General features: G+C 35.2%; 1 protein-coding gene and 1 long non-coding RNA gene across 2 annotated transcripts; both read right to left on the minus strand.

The window, feature by feature from the left end:
• Window positions 1–2579: 2579 nt before the first annotated feature.
• Window positions 2580–4196, minus strand: LOC107782939 (uncharacterized). Its single transcript, XR_001647366.2, has 2 exons — window positions 4073–4196; window positions 2580–2883 (listed from the first exon to the last, which is right to left on the minus strand). It is a non-coding gene; the product is annotated as an uncharacterized LOC107782939 (long non-coding RNA).
• Window positions 4197–6934: 2738 nt separating this feature from the next.
• LOC107782938 (uncharacterized) lies at window positions 6935–14987 on the minus strand. Its single transcript, XM_016603886.2, has 6 exons — window positions 14348–14987; window positions 12539–12639; window positions 11862–11959; window positions 9232–9437; window positions 7971–8018; window positions 6935–7375 (listed from the first exon to the last, which is right to left on the minus strand). The coding sequence occupies exons 1-5, from the start codon at window positions 14847–14849 to the stop codon at window positions 7975–7977; spliced, it is 951 nt and encodes a 316-aa protein (XP_016459372.1). The 5' UTR covers window positions 14850–14987; the 3' UTR covers window positions 6935–7375; window positions 7971–7974.
• Between the last annotated feature and the right edge of the window lie 4924 nt (window positions 14988–19911).

The following is a 19911-nucleotide window of genomic DNA, read 5'->3' on the forward strand; positions in this document are numbered from 1 at the left end:
GTCCCAAAATGACACTAGTGCCTCTATCAGATCACTTTTAGGCTGAATCTTTAATAGTCCGGTGAGAGACCCCAAGTACTGATTGACTCGGTCTAATCCTTGTTTTCCCAAATCTTCCCGCCACATGTGGAGTGTCAAAGGGATCTGGTCCACAACCTTCAAAGGTAAATTTTGAACAATGCTCATTCTGCACAATTTTTTAAAAAATAGGGTGACTTGGTTAAAAATAGTTTTGAAAACTGACCACAAAATATTAGTCTTGCAAAACCCAAGTTAAAACTAAACGCGACTACTTTTGCAAATACGGTCCTTCAGCACTTTGTGAGGGAAGATTTTAGGGTTGTTCTTGCTAAGTGGCCTAAAATTTAAAAACAGGACCATAGACGGCTATTCTTTCAAAAAAATGGCCTACAGGCACCCCTAACGGGATATTTCTGGTTGTTTGGACAAAAACGGCATCACCTGACTTTATTTATGACAATATGACAACATTTTAATTTTTGATTATTTTTTGCAAAAGCAAGGTCGAACCCGATGAAGGTTGCCTACGTATCTCATATCCGGTAAGAATTAAACTCGCGTAGTTCGATAAATTTTGATATGACGGGAAAAATATGGCTTTTGAAAACATTGGCTTATTTTGAAATGACTTTTCTTTTTCTTTCTTTTTTTTTAAAATTTCGGCAGAGTTTCGAAATTTTTCAAACACCTGAATTTTCATAACCGAGTAAATTTCTTTCTCCTCACTCTTGAGTTTTCATGATTTTATTTCCCTATTTTAGAAATCGGTCAACATGCAAACTGAAATAAATAAATGTACAAGTAGCACATAAAATACATTAGGATGGTCTTTTAATTTGGGTACATATGTGCTAGACGACCCAACCCCTATGTTGAGTCCCCAAAATCAAATGCACGTGATGCAAACAAACGTTCCTACTAGGGATCTGGTATGAAGCTATATTATACTAGGTTTGAATCCTAGGTGTGTTGTTCTAGACCTGGCTTACCCGAGGGAAAACTCGAGCCGAGGATGCAATGTACCGGGAATCAAAAGGCCATCCGGCTTTGTAACTGATCTGATCTTCATTCTAAATTAGGGGTATGACACTAACATAAAAGAAGCCACGCTAGTGGGAGCTTCCCATATGATTTAAAAGACTTGGAGAGAAGAAAGGTATCGTAACAGTTTTATATACAGTTCAAACAATATCAAAGTGGTAAAAAGTGGCATTTAGCACATTAGGCTCAAACACGTAAAAAATCAATTAATAAGTAAAAGCCAAGTGTAACAGTTATTCTAAGCTCGAATTCTGAACCCTGAACCAGAGATTCAGGGTTCGATCCCAGCAGAGTCGCTGGAGCTGTTACACTTCTTTTTTCCCGAGAGATAGGGAGTTTTTCCAATTAAAGTGATATTATTCGAAATGGGATTATTTATTTAATTAGAGTCGCCACTTGAGATAATTATTATGGTGTCCCAAGTCACCCATTTATTTAAAATCCCAAATTGAGAAGATTGACTCTATTTATGATTCGCGAACATAGAAGATCGGGTAAGGAATTATGTTAACCCGGAAGAAGGTGTCAGGCATTCCCGAGTTCCGTGGTTTTAGTACGGTCGCTTAATAATTAATGCTTGGCCTAATTATCTGATTTATTACATGTTTAAAACCTATTGTGCACTTTAATTTTTTACCTCTTTTAATTATTTTAAATAATTATGGAATTTATTGAAACAAATTGCGGTGTCGCGGACTTGTCTGTTTTCACATAAACATTGCTAATCACGCCACGTGAAACGTACTCGTGATTCGCAATATTTTTATTTTTATTATTTAAAGCTGTGACCAAGTTGCGTGAATCCGCACTTGAGTTGGGATTTACCTATCATGACTATGCCACGGGAACTGTACCCATAGTCACGATGAATCATCTTTTTAAGTCGCGCCTAAAGCACACTACGGTGTTTATAAGAATCAGTTTTCTCTATACTAGTTTGAGGTTGCTGTGGGGGCCAAAAGCTTATGAAAATTAGTTGTGGAAGAAAAAGAGTAGATTAGTTATAGAAAAGTGGATTAGCCTTGCTAAATTCAATTTTTTGCGGGTTTGAGATTTTGGTGTAAGGTCATAGGTGGTATGCACATATTGTGAATCATGCACACATGATTTTGATCATTGAAATCCAAGAATGAGAGCACGTGAGTTAAAGGATTATTTTACATATTCAGAATCAAGTTACAATTACCAACAGTTTAAAAACATGCCTATGGAATTTAACTAGTGGGGAAAGATGGACGTAATTATATATAAATAGTTGTCCTACTAATTCTAATTTGGTTATTTTAATCAAGAACAGAGGTGAAGACAAATGTGTTCCCCAGTTACTGTATAGAATGATTCGAATTGTGACTGAGGCTAATTAGATCTCAAATGCCCAGGTCTTCAATGGGCTCTCCTTGGTGAAGTCCAGAATCCATCATTAATTAATCAGGCCACAAAATGGACAATTCTATCTTTTAGGCCCAATAGAGTGAACACAAACTCCAAAAATTAACAAAAAACTGCACGAATTATAGGACAAAATCTGCAACCATTCAAGTCCAGCATTGATTTGCAATTAATCTGAATCACGTGAGAGGTTCATAGCCTATCAAATTGAACTAATTACATCAACAAACCAACCGATCAATTACAAGCATTATTTTACAGTCCAGTCTTAAATGTTACAGAATTAATCTATAGTTACTACTTTCATTGAGGGAGCAACCATGGAACCACTGCACTTTATAATCGGAATCCACTGAGCTAGCTTCTTCAAAAGTGAATCTAAACAGCAGGTGACTAGATTCCCGATTTCATCACCCTTAAAGTCACCTTACACTTGAATCATATTTAAACTCAATAGAAATTCTAGTAGCGAATTATTCATGAGAGTGATAACAACTGAAATTGCTTAGTTAAAACATACAAGCAACACCGCATGTTAAAGAGATGGAAATTTAAACAAACTTCATCAACTAAACCCACTGGATCTATTGAATCAGGCATGAGCATGTTAGGATTTCATTTATGATACAAGTAGAAAATAGCAAATGAGGATGAACGCACCTACTAGCAGAGAAACAGCAACAGAAAAACAAAGAGAAGTCTGAACTTCAAAGCTATGGCTCAACCACAGCAGAATGAATACAGTAGCAAAAATGGTGAATTCTTTAACTCAAACAACTATGGAAATCCAAGAGATATGCAGCAACAGAGTAGGACTTAGAAACAGCTTTGAATCTTCTTCTTTTTTTGGATTTTTCTGTATCTAAATTGAATTTCAGAGTTTTTTTAGAGAAATAAGTGAGGATAAGGGAATATGAGTGAGAAATCTATAGAGAATTAGTGTGTGTGTGTGTGAGAGAGGGAATGTGAGGTCTTTATGTAGAATATGAGGGTGTGTTATATGCACAATGGTGAGGGAATAATCTGAGGAATGTGTCAGCTGAAAAATAGGAAGGAAGCATCTTTTTAACAGATTTTGACAGCTGGCAATTCACATTATTCTTGCTTTATTTTACAGCCCCCTCTTACTTCTTCATTTTTGACTCTTAAATCCTTTTTTAACCTAAATTCTTCAGTTTATTGCTTTTAAATCTCTTCCACTCTATTCTAGAACCTTCTTAGGCAGTTAGCAGAAATATTCCCCAAATTTTAATATTCAATTACCCCCCCCCCCCCCCGAAGTTCTGTGTTTTACTCTATAGTCCTTCAACTGCTTTTATCTCTTCTTTTAATTCTGTCCCTCTACTTTAACTCCAATACTTGGTTAAACATATTAATGAAGAAATAAGTAATAAACCCTAAACTAGATTAATGGCTAATTAAGGCTAAAGTATATTCAATAAGTAGAAAAGACCAGTTTTTAGAGCATGCAACAAACAACAATTAATTCCAAAGATGGCAGGCGAAATTGCCTAACTAATCGATTAACAAAACCATATTTGAAGAACTACAGAAACATGGCCAAAGCTTGAAAATGTGACGAAATTAAAATTGTACACAAAAGGGGAATATAACTATATACCTGCTGGAATTGAAATGATCGGAGAGAAACCAGGAAAGCTAGTCGTTCAAAAGGACTCAATCTCTAGGATTTTTTGGGGGTAGGGGACCCGGTTCAGACAGTTATATGGGGATGAGGTGGTCAATTCTCGTCCGTAGGATGAGATTAAATGAATGGTGGAGATCAAAAGTCTTAAACGGAGTCGTCTGGATGTTTAAAGAGGGACTGGGTCGGGTAAGGCTTGGGCTAGGGGCGAATTTGAAGCAATTTTGGGCCATTTGGCCCAGCAGGTGCTTCCTTCAATTTCTTGCCTTCACTTTGTTTTAAATGGCCACTCTTAACTAAATCTTATATCAAATCTAATTTACAAAATTAACCTACTCATTTGTTTTAATCTAAAATTAAGCTAATTAAAATATTGAATTAACTACAAATGTAACAAGAAAAAAAGAATAGCTAAATGTAATTTGTGATTTTATATTTTTAACAATGCATTTAACATGTAGTTCTAAAGCTAAAAATGCAATTAAAATGTAACGGATAAAAGATTACCAAAATTATGGTTTAACATGTTCCTAATAATGCAGTGATACACATGACCTAGAAAGGTAATAAAAATGAAAGATAAAAATATTTTGATGTTTTCATGATTCAAAGTATTTCTAATTATGAAGAATGCAACTAAATACCATAAAATGCACACAACAAAATAGAGAAAAATCCTTAGAAATTCTATAAAACTCAAAGCTAATTAGAAGATAATTTTTTGGACTCTTCAGGAGGAATTTCAAATGAGGCAAACATTCGTGCTCACAATACTTTCTTTCATGGTGATAATTTTAACAAAAGAAAAAATATTTTTAAAAAGGTAGAAAGGTGCACCTTTGCGAGTGCACCCACTACAACTTTGTGACAGAGTGTACTCGTAAAACATATACTTACGTGGTTCTTGAAAAATACACACATAATTAGTAGTTGAGAAGTAGATGCAAATGTATTCACTATCTAGAGCGATCAAAATGAACTTGGCCTATGAAATCGGCGCAATCCAATTTATTAGTTCAGTGGGATTGGGTTAATATTGTTCAACCCAGTTTAAACCTGAGGCCGTTCAGCCTCTCGTTCAGCCTCCAATCTCATGAGGCTGGGTTAGCTGATGAGAGCTCATTTATAAAAATAAAAAAATATTTAATTGATTTTATAGAAAAAAAAAATAATAAAAGAATAATGAAGTAAAATTAAAAAGGTTTCTTGAGAAGTGAGTGTATCAACGTTTGAGGCTCCCCTGGATTCAATATCTCTAATTTGAGACGTTATACTGTTATCTAGTCCGATAATTCCACTTTAGAGCTATTAATGTTTTTTTTGGTAAGGAGGAACCCGCTGTCACTACAGCCTTTGCCACAGCCTCTGCCCTTCGGGTGAACACTCTGTGATAAGCACTCTGTGCGCACTGGGTAAACCTCTTCTGTGCAATAGCCTGCAAACCAAATAGGGATATAAACTGCACAGGGTTTGAGCCAACCCAGAAGGGATTGAGGGGAGAATTGATCCCAAGATGGTCATCCCTATGGATAACCACCCTCCAACCCCTCTTTGTTAATTTAAAGTTTGAAATGCGTGCACTTAACGGAACTCGTGTATATCATATTTGAAAAAATCGGAGAAATATAGCTACAGAAAAGACATACTACTATTGGTTAGTCAATATTGTGATGATTGATGAATTGATCAAAGAGTAAGTTTTCGCCTCTGTTGTTGAAAAGTCAGGACCCGTAGGGACAGTAAGAGATTCTACATTCTTTACAAATTTGTATGCTTACCTCAAACTCCTTGGAAGAATGTGGTAAGTGTCCATTACTAAAAATACTGAAGTTGGTGGATCATTAGATTTTTTTCAGTTTTGTACCATTATTGGAGAATCATTAGGTGGAAATGTGACGGCTCTAGGTCTTTGTATGAAATTACCAATAAAATGTATAAACATTTACACATTCTTTACTCTTTAACAAGTAAGAAAATTGATAAACTTTATTTACAACTACCATTTAGTAGTTTTTCTCCACCCAAAAGTTTTAAATTGCATGGATTAATTTAAGAAATTAAAAAAAAAAAAAAACTATCGAAGGGCTAGTACGCAAGCCACCCCATGCTCCATTTAGGGTTGGGTTGGACCGTTGAGTTTTCAAACCGAGCAGGGCAGGGCAAGGCTTAATTCATTTTGACTGCTCTACCACCACCTCTCCTACATGTTAGCCTCTGATTCTAAGTAATGGACAAGCAAAAAAATAGTTCAAAGGACTAGATGTCTTCTAGTAACTCCTAAATGGCTGTATTTTACAATATAGAATTAAGTATGGCTTCGATTCCACTTGTAACAATTAATATTTAGAATGGAATGAGAAAATTCAAGACAAGGGAAACTTCATTGATACCAAATCAATTTTAGTCTCCAATCAGATCTTCCAATATTTACAGCGGAATTAAGCTAAACTACAACTATCTCCTACATGCCAAATTTGCTTGCTGCAATAATTTTTGCTTCTATTAGATCATGTCCTCCATTAGGAGGGTTGTTATTGGGAGCTAAGGTTAACTAACAAATTAGAAGTCGATTATTGCCCGTTCTTCTTTACTATCAAAGTAGAATTCACCTTTTCTTTTTGTGATAAAGTAAAGTGGAATTCACTTCTTAACTGTGGTTACTTATTTGATAGTGAACTAATTAGTCTTCCATGATATTTTAGGTCTACCTTATTCCCTCTTTCCATCTTCAATTATCATAGTCTTGTGCCTGTGAACCACAATATCGTAGGTTGAGCTGTAGTTCTTAATCTGGAGAAATAACATTGACAGAGCACAATACAGACCAGGTGCTTGAGATAAGGAAAATAACTACAATTTGAATGTAAAGATAGCAGCTCGTATTTACGGTTGTTCATTATATTGAAGTTGATATCCAATGAATAAATAGCTGCTAATGCAGCATAACAAAGAGGAAAATAAAAATGAATTCAAATTTACAGCTCCAAAACACCATCATACATTGTTTGACCTCTTTTCCCCACCTCCTTTTTCTTCTGTATCCAGCAAAGAATATAACACAAAGAAAAGAACAATAAGACCCAAAAAGTCTACCGTGGAAGGATGGACGAAATGGAATATGGTGAGTATATATTGACTAATTTCTGCAGCTGGCTTTGTCATTCTATCCCATATGATTGATTATATGAATACCTCTCCAGAAGGACTTCATCCCCAAGCTTTCCGAGCAGCAGGCAGCCAGTTCTATGCCCTTACTTAGATTCCAATGGTGAGAGCTTCCTGCAGACCTGTCCAAGTTAGTAGATACCAAACCCCATAAAACCCACATATACAAGTGTGCCCAAACCCCACTCTAGATACCATAAAACTTGACTTGAGAAATTATTTGGAGAAACTGTCTTTCTTTTTTTGGTAAAGGAAATTTTTCGGAGAATCTTAACTAAGAATATACTTTATTCTTTGGGAATGATTTGAGTGACTAGTAGCACTTTGATCATACCATATGCACTCATACTTCCTGATGATGCCACATAAGAATTGTGCATAGATAAATCCAGTAGAAGGGAAACTCAAAGCTCCCCCCCACCCCAAACAACCGGAACTTTCTCAACAAACATACGAACACACAGAGATTGGTTATCCACTATACAGATTATCCGCCTTATGATATATGTTTAACATACTGAAAGTTAGCTCCCATTAGAAAGTGCAGCAATACTTACATCACATAGTTTACACAGCAATTTCTTGTGTTTGATTCAAATATGTCAAAGCTAGTGACTTATGGTCTCAACTTAAGTTATGCAAGGGGGAGAGACAAATAAGTCACTGGTAAAGTTTTTGTTTTAAAACAGAAAAACAGAATCAGGCTCACCAATCTATAGCTTGTCAAAATCATCATCGAAGGCATCATCTCCATCATCTGACAAATAAAACAGATAGTCAATGTGCTGCAACGTGATCATTCAGAATGTGGTGTACATTTACTTAAATTTCCCTAAATACAAAGTCAGATTCTTCAACGGCAACAAGAACTCAAATCTAAAAGGAACGACATATTTCAATCTTGAAAAAACAAAGGAATGGACATGAAATATAAAATGTAAAATATTATAATGAAACTCGAAAAGTTCGAAAAGCCAATCAGCTTGCTAAGCAACTTATAACTAGAACAAAATTGCTTGCAAAATTGGATAAAAGAATACTTCAACTATCTTATTACTTTTATAACACTGAAACTAAGACAAATTTTTTGTGGTTATCAGTGTGGATATCTTAAGCTTCCGCTAATAAAAATGGAGATATCCCATGTCATTACTAATGCTATGTGGATGTTTGACATAATTTTAATTGGTCAACGTTATTTTATGAAACAAGCCATACTTGAGAGGAAAGAAGAACAAAAACATTTGTGAACAGAAGGAAATGTATAGGTTTTATGCAGTTTTGATAGGGTTTTCTGAAATTGTCTTGCAGATCTTTGTGATACATGTATCCATAAATTACTATTTGTCCTAAATGCTATTTGAAAGCCAAAACTGAAAGATTTCAAGCAGAGATAGTAATTGCAGATCCAAGACAACTATACATAACTGCATCAAAACAATTGTTTTCCTTTTCCTTTTTTTTTTTTTTTTTTGAGAAGGAATTGCTTTCTAGAATTATATTCTTTATTCTTGATGGCAACAGATTAAGGTCACAGTTTTGAGTGGAGTGGACACACTAACTGCGTGCAAACTAAAATTTAACGAAAGACAGAACATTAATAACAGTTCTTACTTTTTTTGTCAGAATATATCATTATTATTGTAAAGGTAAGATATACAAATTACCACCGTTATTATGGAATCAAATTGTGATAACAGTTGATATCAATCCAACAACGACATGTAGTAAAAAGGAAAACGACACCTAGCAAATATACTACAAAGAATTGAAGCCGGTATGTTCAGACTAATCTTGCTTCCTATTTGTTTTCTTTTGCTTTCCTTGTTTTTAGAAGAGAGGGACATGCAAATAGCAAAGATAGAAAGATTGACTACAGAAATATATATTTTTCCTGAATTATGCATTTAAGCAAAGAGCAATCTATTGTTCAACCAGTTGGAAAATATGTTGAAGTGTAAATAGAGTACCTGGCCCATCATCGCTGTCTTCTCCAAGGAGAAAAACATCCAAATCCTGGTCTGACGTTGCTGAGGCTGCCTTTTTATTTGTCTGGGGTGTTGCCTCAACCACTGGTTTAGAAGTTGTTCCAGCTGATGAAACCTCCTTTTCACTCTTCACTTGTGCCTTTTCAACAGATTTTATTTCGGCATCTTCCATGTATTTCTTCTCATACCTAATTCAGATGTAGCCTAAATTAGTAAAGCTCTAACTACTATATATGGACCGAATCCAAGAAATGCATACTTGTACGGAGAAGAAAAAGAATGTTAATCATATTTCAGCATAGTGAACAAATACTCTGCCTATTTTACCATGTACCCTAAACCCTAACCTTTTTCAGGAAAGCAGCTATATGCCTCTATTGGCTTAAAATGCCTTACCTTGTGGCCTTTTTATTTAGGAGGCAAATCTCCCTGTTAGTTTTAAGCCTCTACAAGGTCTCCATTGACACGAAGGGGCACCACCAAATTGTTACAACACATAAAGGAATTATCCCTAAATTCATGAATTAGTATTATTATTTTTTAGTAAGTGCTAAATGCTAATATATATTGAGTGAAAAGGCACGTAAAATAGTGTTTAGTGTATACATCTGATCGCTAAAACTCAGTTCCTTTCATGATAGGAGACTAAGAAAGTTCATTATGCTTTTTACATCATTGACTTTACTCACTTACAGCAGAAGCCAAAAGGGAAGTAATATGTACTTTAATCTGAGAATATTCTCAGCTTTGCTTTCAGAAACCCTCTTATTCTCTCTTTCGACAGCAAATGTCCCACATCTTGCTTCACTCCTTGGTCCTTGCCAGATTCTTTGTTGTACCAGCACAGCATTCAATTCTCTACCGTTATGGACATATACCACACACTAAATGTACTGACAAGGAACTGAGACATTTTTGAGGCCATGTGGCGGTGAATGAATTGCTGGTTCACAGATTGTATCGGCCTCACATAAATGGCATCTATTGCATAATACCATTCTCATATTCTGAAGGATTATGTTGTGTGAGAACAACCTCATGCATCAAAGTCCAGCACATTCATTTATTATTTTTAGAAAGAAAACTAGTAATTCCATTTCAATTGCTCTTGCAGTAGCCCATTCTTTAAGGTTTTTGGACAAGGTTGTCTTATCTTAAGAGAGATCTACTTTTCATTAACATTGAATGATTATCTCATTTTGGATATTGAAATTAATAAGAGGAGGATCAGTTAAATGTGCTAGATTGAGCTCTAACAAATCTTTACTTGTGGCTTAAGCTCAAGAATGATTTTTCAAGAAGACATTCCTACGTGTCCTGAACAATCAATAGAATGAGTAGGATGTAATAATATCTAGGCCTCTGGTGGTGTAAAGCAGTGAATATATTTCGTTGAGATACATCTTCAGATTTACCAACAAACTAAGAAGCTTTATTTTCACACCCACATCCTTAGTATTTATCATCACTGAGACAATCACGCCCTCTGTCATTCTACTCTCTTTTTCTTACAAATTTCCTTCTTATCAATGAAGGAAAATGAGAACAAGCGGGTTTAAGAAAGACAACTCACTCGCTTCCAACTAGCCAATAGATGCCATGTGCCACACAAGTTCAGAGTCTACCCCCACTTTCATACATTGCCCAATGGCAACAGACATCTGGAACATGTTCTTAACCATTTTTGGATTAAAATTGGTCTATGCCTATTCAGACAGAGAGGTCCATGAAGCATGGGGTCTCAGCAGAGTTGACAAAAAGCCATTAAGCACATCTGGCTTCAAAGGCATATGTAGTGTTATAGTACCGGGTTCATCTGAACCTAGTATTTTCGATGCGGAGTATAAAATTTAGTGTAAAAATTTACTAAAATTACAGCACATAGTGACTAAACCCATAATTTTAAACGTATAATAGGTTAAATACTAAAAACCTTAAAGGTTGAACCTATAGAGTTTAAATCCAGGGTCCGCCTCTGTCTAGCTTATAGTGCCAGTCTGTATTTTTTGGTGTATCTGGATTGAAAGAAACCCTAGATGTTTTGATGGTATTTCAACTTCTAAAAGCTACCTGAAAGCTAAATGTTTGGTTAACTTTTTAGTTGGGTGACTGTTTTCCCTGTAAATAAGTCTGATATGTTTTTGGATTTTGTCGGCTCCTTAGCCTTATGACAATTGACAATTTTTTTTGTATTAGAGCTTACATTTTCCCTCTTTTGTAATCGCTGCATCTTCTTGATGCCTTTCTAATGACATTTCGCTTACCTTATCCGGAAAAAAAAAAGAAAAAGAAATTCGCACATGCACTTCCACAGCATCGGAAATGAGAATGACAGTACTGTAGTCCGTAATCATCCCTTAGCATAGTTATTTCCAACTTTTGGAAGTCTCAGAGGCTAAATTCCATTCTCAATAAACCGTCAAAATATTCACCCCTTAATCCTGACTAAATTAATTCAGCTCTTTCATACTGAACCTATACCCAATTATAAAAGCAAGCATGTTTCTGCATAGCCTCACGATGTACTCCAAAAGTACAGATAGAATTAGGTCGGTTTGCGTAGGGAGATCACCATATAAACTAAAATGAAAGATCTCAAGTGAAGTACTTACGGTGCCACATGACTGTTAACTAGAATAAAGTAGATTCTCCAAAACTTCCGTTCCCTCATTATGCGTGGGCATAACTCATACCTTAGCTTTGAGATTTCCTGCAAAAACACCACATGTAATGCTCTTACTAACAATGGCAATTTTGCAAAAGGCACAATTTTATCAGACAAAAATTGCACCATTCTGAACAGCCTTTTCCCTTTTCATAGACATCAAAATTAAAAAGATATGGTTCATTAGCAAAAGGCAGAATAGGAGATTACAAACTAATCAATATTTACACATCTGCCGAAAGACAAGAACTCAACAAAAATTGTGATGTACCATGAACTTACAAGAGAAGCTGACCAGGATAGTCAGTAGACCTTCTAAACTCAGAACACCAAATAAAGCAACAGATGTTGAGACAATAGGCTGATGGCCAACTTAAAACTAGTGTAATTATCTTTATAGTGAATTCATTAATATGTTCCGACCTTTATTTTATGAAATGAGACTGATTAATATAGCTGACTCCAAGCTAGTTTGGAATTGAGACTTAGTCAATTGATCAGCCGACACTGAGAGGGTGAATAACACCAGAAGTCATGCCCTCTTTAAAAAAGTCTATTGATCAGCCAACCCTGAGAGGGTGAATAACACCAGAAGTCAGCCCCTCTTTTTTTTGAGTGTCATACCTTGACAGATTGAAGAACAAGTTTTGCGTGTTTTTCCTGAAATTCTGTAAGATCCTGCCGAACATTTGAGACTGTAGGAATATCAGAGATCACTGAATCATCTGTGCATATCCAAGACATACTTCAGTTAAGATAGTTTCTTTTGAGAATAGGTGACGCAAAAGAAATAAACAATGAACATGTGATTAAGCATAGAAAAATCATTAGAAATTGCAAAAGGAGTCACAATTTTATGATAAATAATGGAAATAACACTGCATGTGAGAGTTTGCTAGATAAAGGAGGAGGATTGCGGTAGGTTGACGGTTGCATAAAACAAGTCTATTTATGATAAAGTCCTCTTGATAGCTTACTGAATGGGAATTAAACGGCCCAAATGGACATTGAGGATGATAATGGGAAATCACAATCTTTAACAAGTATGCTGCCAAAAACTAAAAATGACGTGCTCTAGAAATTATTGCAAGAGATGGGGATCTCAAAAAGATATGGGTTCTGTTTTTTTTTTTTTTTTTGCACAGATATTGGTGTTTGCTGTTAGAATTCCAGAAATGAGACTAGGAAATAGTTGCTTCTAATACACTTTTTCTTTAACTAACGCTTCATGATTTTATCTAAATCCTCCCTATACCATTCTAACCTTGAAGCTCATATAAGAGGTGCAACCAACAGTGTCCAATTGCCCATGCCTTGAAATGTTTACACTTTTCAGGCATATATCCTTGTAAGGTGGTGGACAAGGTCCTACCTGATGCATACTGCTAATAGAATTAGACTCTTGCAGAACAAAAATCATCATGTCATGTCATCTGAGACAACAGTTATCCTCTTCAAGGACTCTGGGCTAGAGATAAAGCAGGGAATACTTCTCCGTGGACTTGACATGTTCCATTTGCAAGTTTCGCAGGGTGCTTTATCCGGAAACAAACACAATGACATCTATATATCACATCACCGAGAAGGATGAATTTGATTAAGTGCACTGCTTTGCTTGATGGAACCATTTGAATGTTAAGAAAATGTAAGAATGGCATGCAATTCGTTGACAAGACTAATAGTTGGACCTGGTGAACTGAACCTCAGTCGTTCATCTATTGTAGATCTAATTTGCACGGTTAGGTTATAGATGAACCAATCTAATGGATTTCAAGGTGAATGCTAAAATGTAATAATACCACTTTTAAAATTCAAACAAAATGTACCATCACTCTCAGCATTCTTCAAATGTTGACCCAACGATCTGATTATATGTTTGTCCTTAACCTAGGAGGGCAATATTAACAAAATCATTCCCTGAACATACTTGGTTTGGCTCTATACACCCTGTCATCATTGCATGTAAGAATTATAAATGCAGTAATCACAAATATATAGCATGAAGAGATGACTGACGACAATGAACGTAGAGGTTCAAAAACAAAACAACACCTAGTTCTTGCCACTTTAAAACCCTGAAAAACTAAACAACACCTAGTTTCTCTAGAATTCTATCTCAAAAGCTTCTAATTCCTTCTATTTACTTCTTCTGACATAAAACATTTTATATATCTAGAGTCACAGATAGCGAATCTTCTTTGCATTCCCTCCTGTCAGCATTATTAGATTGAAATTGTGACATAGCTAAATGTAATTCTTCAATACTGCGAATTTCTCTTTTACATTTAGCACAGAGAACTCAGTGATCCAATTTTCTGTCAATTTTCCTTCTTTCAGCAATCTAATTGAACTCCGAAATTGAAATAATATAGTTTTTCCAGTACAAGAAGTACTACATTTTCACCTCTAATTCAGAAATGTACAACAAATTACCTTCAAGTGGGAAATCCTGAAAGGTATTAATGGTAATCCCCTTAACGAACTCTCTCAAATCATCGGTAACACCAAATTTCTCGAGATCGGCAAGCGTAGGGGCAGACGACGCCGTTTGAGGAGCAGCCGACGACGAGTCAACAATGTGAGAAAGCGCAGCGGAAGGGATTTGAAACTTGATCTGTTCAGCGCGTTTGAGAGCGTCAACTTTGATCTGATCGGCGCGTTTAGAAGCTTCGGTAACGATTACATCAGCGCGTTTGGTAGCTTCGACGGCTATTTCCTTGGATCGTTTAGAAGCCTCGACGGCGATTTCTTTGGATCGCTTAGATGCCTCGACAGCAAATTCCTTAGATCGTTTGGAAGCTTCTAGAACGACGTCGGAGAGCTTGGAGGAACCAATGGTAAGCTCCTGAGAACGATTAGCGGCTTCTTTTGTGAATTCTGTGGTTCGCTTTGCTGCTTCTTCAGCGAAACTTCGAGCCTTTTGCCAGAAATCCATGAGCGTTTTTGGATTTGCAAGAGAACAGAAGCTAATCAAAGTAACGGATTGGAGAAGTGTAATGGAGATGCTGCAAATTTTGAGTTTCGGGATTCGGAATAGGGGAGAACTGAGATTTAAAGACGACAAAGAAGAGGAAGAAACAAATGAGGACTTTTATTAAAGAGTTACGAAGAAGGAAGCGACTATTGATTTTTCATAAAAATGGTCCCTCAATCATACGGGTACATTTAAAATAGTCCTTAAATATATTTTTGAACAGTTTTAGTCCATTAAATTTGCTAGAAGTGAACACTTTTACTTGTAAAATATTTAACAAACTATAATTATTATATTTATGCGAGAACTGCAAAAGAAAATTAATGGCAACTCATATTTAGAGGTGTAACATTTGTAGTTTTTACTATTTGGTGTATTTTTAGTGTCTCGTGCAACTTTTTGACATATAATTTTTACTATTTTAGTCTAGTTATGGTATTTAATGCTATTTTTAGGGTTACCATTTTTTAAAATTTGGCGAGATTTATTTGTTGTTCCTAGTTAAATCTTTTTTCTCACATTTTTTGTTAAATCTAATAGTTAGAGTTAAATATGTTTACTTTTGACAATTTAAAGTACCAAAATTACTTAAAATATATTTAAGGGGCAATTTAAAAGTAGCCTCATACATAAGGGATCATGTTTGTGATCTTTTCTGCTTACATCAAGCAAAGAAAACAATATATGTATCTTACATTGTACAAATTACTTAATTAAGGGAATTTGTTACCCCACTTTATTTTATGACTTCTAATGTAAAACTTTTAAGTTTGGTACAATTTATACGCCAGAAAAGAATTTCTTAAAAAAGGTTCATTTCATTTCTTTTCTAACATTTTAGTTTTTCTTTCATTTTTGGGCAGGGATCGAGGAGGAGAGACCTGAAATTTCTGAATTTATATATTGTTGATATATAGGCAGGTAATATTCCTCACAATTAGTCCGAGTAGTTTTGAAGGAACTAGGAAAGCCGAAGTGAAAAAAAAAAATTGAACAGGTCTCACCTTTTGAAACAGAAAAGATAATAGGCAAAATTGCCTCCCGCTCACTTAAACTTGCACCCAATTTCCAACTCAATAAATAAACTTATAATTTTTTCATTTGAGCACCTTAACTTGACGGAATAAATATTAATAAATCACTTTAATCATTGACTATGCTTATGTGGTAGTGACATAGGTAACGTGGACAAAATGTATACCAATTATACAAAAAAGGCGCGTGAGTACAATATTTGATTTAAGAAAAATACTAAAATCAAAAGGAAAATTTAAAAATGAAAAAGAAAAGGGAAAGAGCACCCCCAAGGCCGCCCATCACTGCTCGCCTCTCGTCTTTTCTTCTTTTCACCGGTAACCCCTCCCCAGTTATCTCCCATCAGTCCAGTCTATTTTTTATCCAGTTTCTTTTTATTATCTTTCAAATATTTCTCATCTCGTTTTTTCATTCTTTTTCAAATATAGTGACTAGTTTGAGTAAAGAAATGCTATGACTTTTGAACTTAAGCGAGGACAGAAAGCAATTGGAAGTTTTCCAGCCAGATTCGATCTGAAGGTGTGTGGTTTTACTTATCTCTTATAATTTGGGACTTAAAGAGATGTGGTTGTGGTTGGTAGTCGGCGAACACGAGATGGCAGCCATTGAGGTTTTTTGGTTGTCAAAAATTCTATTCCTAATTGAATTTAACAGAAATAAGAAGAGAAGTAGAATATGGATGAAGGAAGCTGACTAATTTCTTGGATTTAGGGTTTCGTCAGAGGCTTTTCCGGTAGTATCTTCTTTTACTGGGGTTTGGGGGAGGAGGGAGGAGGGAGGAGGGAGGAGGAGGTGTTTGAATGGAGAAGAAAGTAAAAGATAAAATGAAGGCCAATTTTAATAAATTAATTTTAAAAGTGGGACTCACAAATAACACATGTCAAGTAATAAATTAATTTTAAAAGTGGGACCCATAAATAATACATGTCAAGCAATAAATAGTCTAGCATATGACGTGTTTGACATATCAGCGTAATTGATATACACGCTCGGTTGGATGTATTTATTAGTATTCATTCCTTCAAGTTAAGGTGTTTAAAGGAAAAAAAATTGTAAGTTTGTTTACTGGATTGACAATTGGTTGCAAGTTTAAGTGACCAGGAGACCATTTTGCCAAGATAATATAATAATATGAAATATGTGAAATCTATTTGATAATGATATGGGAAAAAAAGTAAAACTACTACATCTATATAGCGAGATAGAAGAAATAAATTTGACACATCAACACATTCACCAACAATATGGTTCATGCTTCAAAGTGAAAATTTCTATATTAGTAATAAATGATGATAAGCAAAAAGAGCTAAAAATAAGAGTAAATACAGAACAAGAACAGTTGATTATTTGTTTTGGCTATTCGTAATGTTTGATTGAAAATTGAAATTCCGCAAGTATAAGATATTTGACACTTTCAGTGTAAATTACATAAGAAAGAGATGATAAAAGAGTGAGTATGTATAATTAAAGGTAGAATACCCCCTTAATTTTTTTAGTAGTTTGATAAGAAATATATGTCATATGATGTTAACTGTTAAAGAATTTAATTTCTATATATGATCATATAAAAGAATTTTTATGCTATAATGAGATCAAAACGACGAAATGAACAAAAAATTTGTATATGTCAATGAAGGAAAACCATTTAGAAAACAAGATAGGAATTCTTTATAATTATATTGTAAAACAATTGAAGGGATGCAGCGCAGCTTAATAAGTACTCCAGTACTTAGTAGTATGTTTGTTTTGGATACAAATGTTATGGATCCAAATGTTATCATCCCTCCTATTATTTACTATAATTTTACTACAATTATTTGTAAAAGCATAATTAGTAACCTGAAATAGGACACGTTAAACGATACAATATTTTAAAATACATATACAGATAATATAAAAATTCTTGCTTATGTACTATCAAGTGTTTTATATATATATATAAGTTAATCATTTTTAAAATGAATTTAACTTGTATAAATTGAAGGTTAAACTTTTTTTTCATTATCCATGTAATTCAGAAATTGCATGTCTTTGCATCTCTTGTTTTAGAAGTCAAATTTGTGTTCTGAGGCCTTAAAAACCTCCTTTTATCTCTCCTCAATTTGTGTGCGCAGTCCGGGCGCGATACCGGAAAGCTTTTGTATGAAAAAATTGAGAAATAATGATATTTTGGCTTAAAAAGATGATTTTAGTTGACTTCGGTCAACATTTTGGGTAAACGGACCCGGACTCGGACCCGTATTCCAACGGTCCCAAAAGGTCTGTAGTAAAATATGGGGCTTGGGTATATGCCCAGAATCGAATTTCGAGGTCCCTAACCCGAGAAAAGAATTTTTAAAGAAAATTGTTTAACTGAAAATGTAATGGTTTTTGGAAATCTAAAGAGATTTGATCTTGTTGGTATCGGGCCCGTATCTTGGTTTCGGAGCCCGGTACAAGTCCGTTATGGTATTTAGACTCTATCTGTGAAATTTGGTAGGAATCAGAGTGGATTTGACGTGATTCGAACGTCCGGTTGTGAAAATAGTAAATTTGAAGTGTTCTTGAGAAAAATCATGAGTTTGAGGTTTAATTCGTAGTTGTTGATATTATTTTGATGATTTGATCGCACGAGCAAGTCCGTATGATGTTTTTAGACTTGTGTGCATGTTTGGTTTAGAGCCCCGAGGACTCGGGTGAGTTTTGGATAGGCCACGGTGTGATTAGAACTTAAGAAAACTCAGCTGATGCATCTGGTGTTTTGCACAGGCCTCTAATCTCGCAAATGCGAGATCAGGCTTCACAAATGTGAAGTCTGTTGGCTTGGGAAATGCGGCAATATTGTCGCAAATGCGAAGAAGGCCAGGAAAGGCCAACCTCGCAAATGCGAAACTTTAGCCGGAATTGCGAGGGCCCCAGAGGTCGCAAATGCAACATATGTATCGCAAATGCGAAGGCAGCAGTAAATTCAAGGGTTTGAAAATTGCAAACCCCTGATCGCAATTGTGATATCTGCAGCCTGTTAAATGAGATTTTAGATGGGATTTTCACTTCATTCTTCAAATTTCAAAACCTAAACTCCTAAGGGCGATTTTTCTAGAGCAAGTTCTTACCCAAATCATAGGTAAATAAATCTTAACTCTTTTTCTTCAATCTATTTCATCTTTTTACATGATTTTACTTCAAAATCTAGGATTTTTCATGGGAAATTGGGTGTTCTTGGGTAAAAATTAGGATTTTTGAATTTTGGGGAATTAGACCTCAAATTGAGGTCGGATTCCAAAACTAATTGTATATCCGGACTCGGGGTGAATGAGTAATCGGGTTTTGGTCCGAATTTCGAGTTTGGACCAAGCAGGCTCGGGGTCGGGTTTTGACTTTTTGGGAAAAATGTTATAAAACCAATAGTTATGCATTGAAGTTGAGTTGTTTAGCATTTATTAATGTTATTAAATTGATTATGGCTAGATACGAGTGAATTGGTGGTGGAATCGAGAGGTAAAGCGGTGATTGAGTGTTGAATTACCCGTTGGCTTGAGGTAAGTGCTTGGTCTAACTTTGACTTGAGGGAATAAGAATCCCCGATTTATTTGCTATGTAAAATTTCCATGTGTGTAGCGTATATGTGTGGTGACGAGTACCTATGCGCCACCAAAATTTCCATTTTTTGCTTGTTCCCTTCCCCGTTTCCTATTATACTATTCTTGCCTTATTGCTATTTGCTCAAAATTGCTTTCATGCCTTAATTGCTACTTGCTCATATATGTTCCATGTCTAATCGCTTCATATTAATTGTTGTTCTCTTTATTGAAGTATTTAATTGTTTCATAGTTTTATTTTATTACATCGTTGGCTTATATTGGCTTGTTGGTGCCTTATGGCACACTTTGGTTGGTCTCGCTGAGTAGTTTACACCAGTGAAGTTTTCTAATCATAGTAATATTCCATTGTGTGGATTGCGGTATAAGTACATTGGGGAAATTGAATTTACTTGTGAATCCTTTGATTT

The sequence above is a fragment of the Nicotiana tabacum genome, chromosome 20 (genome assembly GCF_000715075.1).
Source record: "Nicotiana tabacum cultivar K326 chromosome 20, ASM71507v2, whole genome shotgun sequence".
Taxonomy (NCBI): domain Eukaryota; kingdom Viridiplantae; phylum Streptophyta; class Magnoliopsida; order Solanales; family Solanaceae; genus Nicotiana; species Nicotiana tabacum.

Coding starts and splice junctions, on each gene's coding strand:
- LOC107782938 (XM_016603886.2), bottom strand. CDS start 14,849: ATGGATTTCTGGCAAAAGGCTCGAAGTTTCGCTGAAGAAGCAGCAAAG. Junction 11,960..12,538: donor TTGTTCTTCAATCTGTCAAG/GTATGACACTCA, acceptor GTGTTTTTGCAG/GAAATCTCAAAGCTAAGGTA. Junction 8,019..9,231: donor AGACAGCGATGATGGGCCAG/GTACTCTATTTA, acceptor TTTATTTGTCAG/ATGATGGAGATGATGCCTTC.